The sequence below is a fragment of the Phoca vitulina genome, unplaced genomic scaffold (genome assembly GCF_004348235.1).
Source record: "Phoca vitulina isolate PV1807 unplaced genomic scaffold, GSC_HSeal_1.0 scaffold726, whole genome shotgun sequence".
Taxonomy (NCBI): Eukaryota; Metazoa; Chordata; class Mammalia; order Carnivora; family Phocidae; genus Phoca; species Phoca vitulina.
The window spans coordinates 1-8,892 of record NW_022590413.1 but is presented as its reverse complement, the minus strand read 5'-3'; the positions used below and the strand labels follow the sequence as shown (position 1 = coordinate 8,892).

At 36.4% G+C, this 8,892-nt stretch overlaps 1 protein-coding gene across 1 annotated transcript; it reads right to left on the bottom strand.

The window, feature by feature from the left end:
- Window positions 1-911: 911 nt before the first annotated feature.
- Window positions 912-1,850, bottom strand: LOC116629384 (olfactory receptor 52A1). The gene has a single exon (XM_032399679.1). It carries the CDS (start codon window positions 1,848-1,850, stop codon window positions 912-914), a length of 939 nt encoding a protein of 312 aa, XP_032255570.1.
- Between the last annotated feature and the right edge of the window lie 7,042 nt (window positions 1,851-8,892).

The following is an 8,892-nucleotide window of genomic DNA, read 5'->3' as shown; positions in this document are numbered from 1 at the left end:
AAAAAACATAATTTTAACTCTCCTGCTGCTGCTTTCAGTTGGATTTCAATGTTCCCTTACCTCTCACTCAGTGCATACAACTACAACTTCTTGTTCCTTTCCCTCTCTCTTTGTTTCTCTCTTCTTCCCTCCCCAAAATACAAGGAAACAAATCCATGAAACTTAAGCATTGTGTCAAATTTACCATTCTGCCACTATTCCCTCTTACAATATTTAATATACTGTGCTTTAATAACACTTGACGAAGTAATAAAGAAAGAACTGGTGTAGGTAAAGAAAAGTATGGATGTGCAAAATGGAGCACTTGATTTCTCATGATTTTTGCATCTGGAAATTCCTGAATGACTCTAGAGATATACTGAAATTTTTATATTATTATCTCATTACATCTATAAAGGCTTGGTTTTTGTTTTTACATTTGTTTGTTTGTTTTGACACAACATACTTAAAATACACTTCCTCAAAAAATTTTTTTAGAGGACTAAAACATTCAAGACATACCAACACCTTGTTTTTATTGAGTACATGGACACTCTAGAACAATGGGTTTGGATGCATTTAATTCAGTAATAGATGCATATTTGTAAATCCTTTGGGAGAAGAATCCATAGAAGAGGAAGCTGAACTAGGGACTAAAAAATAGAAGAGAAAAGGAAACATCATATCTTCACTATTTTGTCTTTGTGTTTCTCCTCTCATTATGCAGTAGCATCCAGAAACCCACTGAGTGATAGTTGTCACAGAGTATGATGATGTGAAAACAATCTAAAATGCAGGCAAATTTCACAAAAGAATTAAATAGAAAACGAAGCCACCTCAATTAATGTTGTTTTTGAAATATTTTATGAAGTTTTGGGATATTGTTTGTATTGCATGAAGGGGAAAGCTGCTGGTGTTAATCACAGTAGATTTTATGAACACAACATCTTTACCACATGAATGTGGATCTGCTTGGTCTTGGCACCATAGACAAGTGGATTGAGAAATGGGGGGACCAGCAAGTAGAGGCTAGAAAAGAGGATATGGATATAAGGGGGAACATGAGCACCAAACCTATGTGCGAAGAAAGAGAAGAAGGCGAGGAGGTAGAACTGGAGGAAGACACAGATGTGGGCGATGCAGGTATTGAGTGCTTTCCACCGAGCCTTCTTCTGGGGCAAACGAAAAACTGTGATAAATATCTGTATGTAGGACAAAGTGATGAAGGTGAGGTCGAACCCAGCAACAGCAAATGCCACAAACAAACCATAGATTTTGTTGACCCGCACATTTTCTGCAGCCAGTTTCACGATGGCCATATGCTCACAGTAGGAGTGGGAGATGATGGTTGTATGGTAAAATTGAAACTGGCACTTTATGAGTACTAGGCATGGGGCTACCAGAATGGCAGCCCTGAGTGTTACCATAGCCCCTATTTTGGTGATCAGCTGGTGGGTGAAGATGGTACCATGTCTTAGTGGATAACAGATGGCCACATAACGGTCCAGGGCCATGGCCAGGAGGATGCCTGACTCTATGCACTGAAATGAGTGGATGAGCCACATTTGAAGCAAGCAAGAATCAAAATAAATCTCTGGCACATGAAACCAGAATATGCCAAGCATCTTGGGCATAATGGTGGTTGCAAGTGCAATATCTGTGACTCCTAGCATGCCTATGAAAATGTACATGGGCTCATGGAGGCTGCTCTCTGACTTGATGGTGATCAGAAGCATGGAATTTCCAATCATAGCAATGAAATATATGGCACAGAATGGAATCCCGATCCAGCACTGCACAGACTCTAGGCCTGGGATCCCTATTAGTGTCAATACAGAAGGCATGAAGACTGTAATATTGGAGATGGGCATAATGTCTTTGCGTCTCCAGAAGCAAATGAAAGAATTATCTCAGTCAGTGGTGCTTTCTCTTCTACTCCTCTATTTTTTATCCGAAGTCATCATAGTGAGTCTCTCTGATTTTGGCTGAACTCTAAGATTATATCATCCATCTCATTTATATTATTGAAGGAAAAATATCCATAGATAAACCCCACTGTTTTCAGGAAGGACATCCAGAAGCACTGTAGCACAATAGTGATTATGTGCATGGCAGGCGAACTGCATTAGAACCAGCCAGGTCACATGGGTAATGGGACTAAACTGATGACATGTTATGTCATTCTGGACTGTGGACAAAATAATTACACTTGTTTATTTTGCTTGGAAAGGGCATTTGAGGTCAGAGTTTGATGAATTTCTCCATATCCCACATTCCGGCTACCCAATAGTACTGTTACTTCCCACTGTCTCTGGGTCTGGAACTGACACCTTGGACCAGCAAATCCTACTCTGACCAGTACATTAGTAGAAAAAACTGCCTATGAAAAGAAGAGAGAAACAGCTGACACCTAAGAGCACAATATATTTAGATATCTTTATCTATTTATATCATTTGTACCTATGTAATATTGGATGTCCTTTCAAAAGAAAGTAAAGGAACAACTTTGGAAAAGATCATCCAAACCCTTGCAGTTTTGATGAGAATGGGTCAAAATTTCATGCCATTTTTACATCTCTAGTATGAATGTATTTTATTTTTCTCATATACAAAGAACTGAATTCCTGAAAATTTGTTGTGTGCTTAAAATACCTGACATTCTGTAAAACACATTTCCGAACACCTAGAGGGGAAGAAGAATCTCTAGAAAGCAAGGAAGTTCAGAGTGACAAAATATACAGGCAAGAGAACTCATTCTTGATGACTACAGGGTATAGGAAAATGAGTAAATTGGTTATTCATGGAATAGAGGCTGGATCTTGGGTTTGAACTGTTCAGAGCTACAATTAGCGTGAAATTGGCCAAATTAGGTTTATTAATTCTTAATGAAATATAGATCATTTGAACACTTAAATCATTTTGTGAGCTCAGTCACAAGAAATGAATAGAAAGTAAAGGGGTGAAAGGATAGGTTCCCCAACAGGAGTCATATATAGAAGTACAAATACAAGACAGAGAGTGGATTTGGGATAGCAGAAAGATTCAGGAGAGGGCTATAGAGCAACTAATGAAAATTTAATCACCTCAGTTGATGACAGAATTTTCTGAAAACTGGACTCTTAGTCCTTATATGAGAGTTCTTCTCTGATAAAGATCAGTATTGCATGGAGCACTGGGTGTTATACGAAAACAATGAATCATGAACATTACATCAAGAACTAATGATGTGCTGTATGGTGACTAACATAACATAATAAAATAAAATTTTAAAAAGATAAAAAATAAATTTAAAAAATTGCATATCTGGGGCACCTGGGTGGCTCAGTCAATTAAGCATCTGCCTTCGGCTCAGGTCATGATGTTGGGGTCCTGGGATCAAGTTCCATATCAGGCTCCCTGCTCAGCGGGGAGTCTGCTTCTCCCTCTGCCACTCCCCACCCCTCTTGTGCTCTCTCTCTCAAATAAATAAATAAATAAGCTTTAAAATTTACAAATCTAAAATCATGAAATTCTCAAGTTGTACAATAGAAATATTTGCTACCCTGTAAAAAACAGGGTTCAGTTCTGTCATTCTTTCCTAGACTCTCCAACAGTGTTGCTTTATTTCAGCAAGCTCATGATCACCTAACCTTATACTGAATGTCACCAAATATGCCAGTTACTCAAGAATAGCTGTGGTTTATGCAGCTAAAACTCTAGTGAAGGGTCATAGTCAGAGTGATCATTTATGAAAAAAGGTGGTATTCAGCCAACATGTATTTAGGATAGACTAATCAGTCAGTCAGCTAAGTTTTGATTTCCACTGTTTTGCTCTCCAGTGCTTCATTCTACACATCTGTAGATCACAGATTGCTTCTCATAGGATTGACTTTTTGCTTTCTCATAGTTAATCAGATTTAGAATAGGAATCCTTTAGTAACAATCCCATTGTCTGACTTATTCAAGAGAAGGAGCTGCCATGGGAGCGCTACCTGTACTATATGCTCAGATGGTACAGACGGTGGGAAGGCAGGTGGGAGAGGACATAAGTGAGTACAGGGCAGATGGGAAAGAGTGCTTATCTTTAGAAATGCTGGTAGTGAAACATTAAGGGGTAAACTTCCTCTCCCTTTGTTGTTGGGAACGAGTTATGCTCTTACCAGACACCTGAAGACCATCGTCAATCTTCATAGCATCATCACTCATTGCTCAGCTGTCATCCACTCTTCCTCCTCCTGAGATTCCCATCTCATTCCCTTGTATTTGTGCTGGTAATGCCCCTTTCTTCTATCTGCACCTTCTAGAACAGCCCCTTGTAAACATCATGAACTCTGATCCATTTGCTACTGGGACTATCTGCTAATATGTGGATATCTCTGGGATAGCATTTCCTGCTTTTTTTCTGTCCCTGCAAAGCAGACTTGCTCTTTGTTCTGTAAGTCTGTCTGAGATCATGTGGGTGAGTTCATCCTCCAACAAAACTCAAAGCAAGTTCTGTAATTTGCTAGACACAGCATAAATTTATTAAGCTTAAATTGGCCACCAATTATAATGTTTCCCAGTGAATGTGGAGAAGGAGGAGGGCTGAACATGAGATTTCCTAACCACTAGCCCAAGCCACCAGGGACCCACTAGCTCAGAATGAAGCTCTCTTGGGTCCATCCACAGCTAATATCTCTGAAGTCAATTTAACAACTTGCAGAGTCATCTTGGTTTCCTCATTTCTTTTTCCCCACAAGGTAAATGCAGAGAAATTAATACACTCAATTTATATTTTTTAAGTTTCTTACAAGATAAGGAAATGTGTAAAAAGTAAGTAATAAAACTTACTTTTGTCAGTTTTTTGCTGCTGTCCTCATTTGGAAAAAAATCTAAAGAACACTTAAATGTAGGCTGTTCCTATGCCAATGAATTCTATATAAATAAGTATCCTTGTGACCCTTCTTTCATTGAGACATTTCTGGAAAGGAAATCTGCATCCACAATGGCTCTTTACCACACATTTAACTCTCATTCTCCTGCAGTCTCATTCATTGGATTTTTATCTTATTGAAGCTATTTTTGTGAATTCAGTAATATTCTCAGAATGACCAGTTATGATGGACATTTCTAAATCCTTCTGTACTGAGCTCTGAGCCAATTATTGCACATTTGATGAAATTTTTCTCCATCCCTCCCTTTGTGACTTTCTCCTTCTTTTCTTCCACTCTTCCTTCAGAATGCACGTGTTTTATGCCTCATAGATATGGAGGAATCATGCCATTTACTCTTGATGCAAGTAAAAAGAAGATATGATAAATGCATTACAAATTTTAGAAATTTGGGGAGAAGAATTCATATATCTTTTATTATGAGAACAAATGATGAATTCAAAGAAACACTTATGCACATAGTACCTTTCTCCTTGACATGATTCACCTGGTTTCTAGACTTGTATGTTGCTAACCTTAAGAGGTACTTGAGGTAATGTTGAGATGCTGGCAAATTTAGGAAGTAAATACTTTCATCAATTACTGATTCAATTTCTTTGCTAGTTTTGAGTCTGTTCAAGTTTTATATTTCTTCCTGTTTCAGTTTTGGTAGTTTATATGTTTCTAGGAATTTATACATTTCTTCCAGGTTGTCCAATTTGTTGGCATATAGTTTTTCATATTTTCATAATATTCTCTTATAATTATTTGTATTTCTGTGGTGTTGGTTCTTATATCTCCTCTCTTGTTTGTGAATTTATTTATTTGGGTCCTTTCTCTTTTCTTTTTGATAAGTCTGGCTAGAGGTTTATCAATATTATTAATTTTTTTCACAGAACAAACTCCTGGTTTCATTGATGTGTTCTATTGTTTTCTTAGTTTCTGTATCATTTATTTATGCTCTAATTTGTATTATTTCCTTCTTTCTGCTTGTTTTAGGCTTCATCTGTTGTCCTTTTTCTAGCTCCTTTAGGTATAAGAATAGGTTGTTGGAGATTTTTCTGGCTTCTTGAGGATAGGCCAAATACTTTCCTCTTATGACCACTTTTACTGCATCCCAAAGGTTTTGAGCCATTGTGTTTTCATTTTCATTTGTTTTTATGTATTTTTTTTATTTCTTCTTTGATTTCCTGGCTGACCCATTCATTTTTTTATTCTGTTCTGTTAGCCAACATATAATGCAGCATTAGTTTTTCATGTAGTATTCAACGATTGATTTGTTGCGTATAACACTCAGTGCTCATCACATGTGCCCTCCTTAATACCCATCACCCGGTTACCCCATCCCCCATCCCTATCCCTTCTGTAACCCTCAGCTTGTTTCCCAGAGTCCAGAGTCTCTCATGGTTTGTCTCCCTCTCTAATTTCTTCCCATTCAGTTTTCCCTCCCTTCCCTCATTGTCCTCTGTGCTATTCCTTATGTTCAACATATTAGTGAAACCATATGATAATTGTCTTTCTCTGCTTGACTTATTTCACTTAGCCAATCCCCTCCAGTTCCATCCATGTCAATGCAAATGGTGGGTATTCATCCTTTCTCATGGCTGAGTAATTATCCATTGTATATGTGGTTCTTACCACATTCAATTTTTAGTAGCATATTGTTTAACCTCTGTGTATATGTGGTTTTACCAATTTTTTTCTTCTGGTTGACTTTTAGTTTTAAACATTGTGGTCAGAAAAGGTGCATGGTATGATCTCAATCTTTTTTGCATTTGTTGAGGTCTGTTTTTTGACCTAATATGTGATCTGTTCTGGAGAATGTTGCATGTGCACTCAAAAAGAATGTGTATTCTCCTGTTTTAAGATGGAATGTTCTGAATATATCTATTAAGTCCGTCTGGTCAGTAGGATGGAGGAGAGCATTTGTAATTTCAGGTAAAATAAGGGATAGAGACAAAAGGGTAACGGACCTTAAAAGCTTTTTCCAGAATTTTCTATGTGAAGGAGAGAGATACAATGGTACTGATTCTTGTTGAATGGAATTGATTCAGAGGTCAGATTGACATGTGAGCTAATAATCACCTTATTCTTGAGTCACCAATGAATAATTTAGACTAGTTTATCATTTCCTACCTTATTTTTCTCTTCTATGGATTTTATTTAAATTTTGACACTCTCCAAAGTTTTATCCTCGGTTCTTTTTACCCTCAAACTAATTTGCTTGTAATTCTACCTACTCCATATAATGTAGTTATCAACTTCCTTATAGCAACTTCTATAACAATATTTCCAACATGAATTTTCTCACCCCATTTATTTTGTACCAGAGACATAGGTTCAGTATATATTATCCAACTTCAATTTATGCTGCATATACTTTGAAAAACTATCCCTGATCACCTCATTTAGCATCACAGTGGGTAAAAAATACTTTTCCACTTTATCATAATTTTTGGAAGTAACTTGAAACTTAGATCAATACTTAATATATTTTTGCTTCTTTCCTTCTCTTTTTTCTTCTTTCTTTCTTTCTTTCTTTCTTTCTTTCTTTCTTTCTTTCTTTCTTTCTTTCTTCTTCTTCCTATCTTTCCTCTTTCTTCCTTTCTTCCTTTTTTGGTTAGGCTAGTGAATATTATCCTAAGTAAAAGGTCATCATCATATCTTGTTTACCAAAAATGTATATAAGTATTTATTATGAATGCCATATCAATGTGGCAATCCATGTCTTCAGCAGAGTAAAATCCATTAGACCCAATATAAGTTCATCTCTTCTTTTAACAAAACTGCAGTCAATAAAAGACTCATATTGCCAAAATCACTAACAGATTATATGGAATAGAGTCAACAAAATAACTCTCATGTTACTTTCCATAAATTAAAAGGTGATGATTTTATTCAATACACTACTTAAGTACTCACTATGTTCCAGGTATTTTTTGGAAGCAATTGAAGAATAAGTAAAATATATTTATTCCATATTTTGAAAAATCTAGATTGTGCTGAGAGCTTGAAATTCAAAACTAATATTTGCCATTTATAGACTATGTACTATATCATTCACCTTCATAAAATCTTTAGACATTTTAGGGTATTTTATCTTCTTTAACATATGGTATTGGCATTATTAGCGTATACTATATTAATGAAAAACTAACATTTTTGTTGTAATAGGTGAATCTACTTGGATCCAATTCCATGGCATACTGATTCAGAAAGAACCAAAAATAATTTTTGTCATCTGAGATTTTACAATTGTACAAGGATATGGGATATACATCAGTGGGTAACTATACCAGGCAAAGTTGTACAGAAACATACAGCAAATTTCAATCAGTTTGGGGCACTTGGTTGACTCAATTGGTTAAGCTTCTGCCTTTGGCTAAGGTCATGGTCTCAGAGTCCTGTGATTGAGCCCCATGTCATCGGGCTCCTGCTCAGCAGGGAGTCTGCTTCTCCTTCTCTCTCTGCTCTTCCCCACAGCTTGTGCTCACTTTCTCTCTCAAATAAATAAATAAAATATTTAAAAAGTGTTTAAACCAGTTTGTGCCTGTTTAAATTCTGATGGGAAAAAACTCCCACATACCCTCCATATTTTTACCAAATAATTATAATACATACATTACACACATTTACAGTATGTTACATGTCTGATATAAAATCACATTTTCAATGCCATATCATCCACATACTGGCTAACACTCTCTGCAATTTGGCTCAAAAGTGTATGCTACTGTCTTTATCAGCAACATTCATTTGGGAGACTTAACATGACCATGTGGGTCAGAGTTGTCCTAGAGAATCCTTACAGGATAGTGTGCAAAATGAAGCTCGATAGCAGTATGTATCATGAGTAATCAGAAAAAGAGAAAGAAAATGAAGAAGGTAGAAAATAAACAAAGGAGCAGGTAAATAAAATAGAAAAGCATGCCTTCAACCTAACAGATGAAAAATCATGTGAAAAAGGTAGTTACTTTTCTTCCTGATGGTTTTATAACTCCAACTTCATGAGGCCTAATTGATA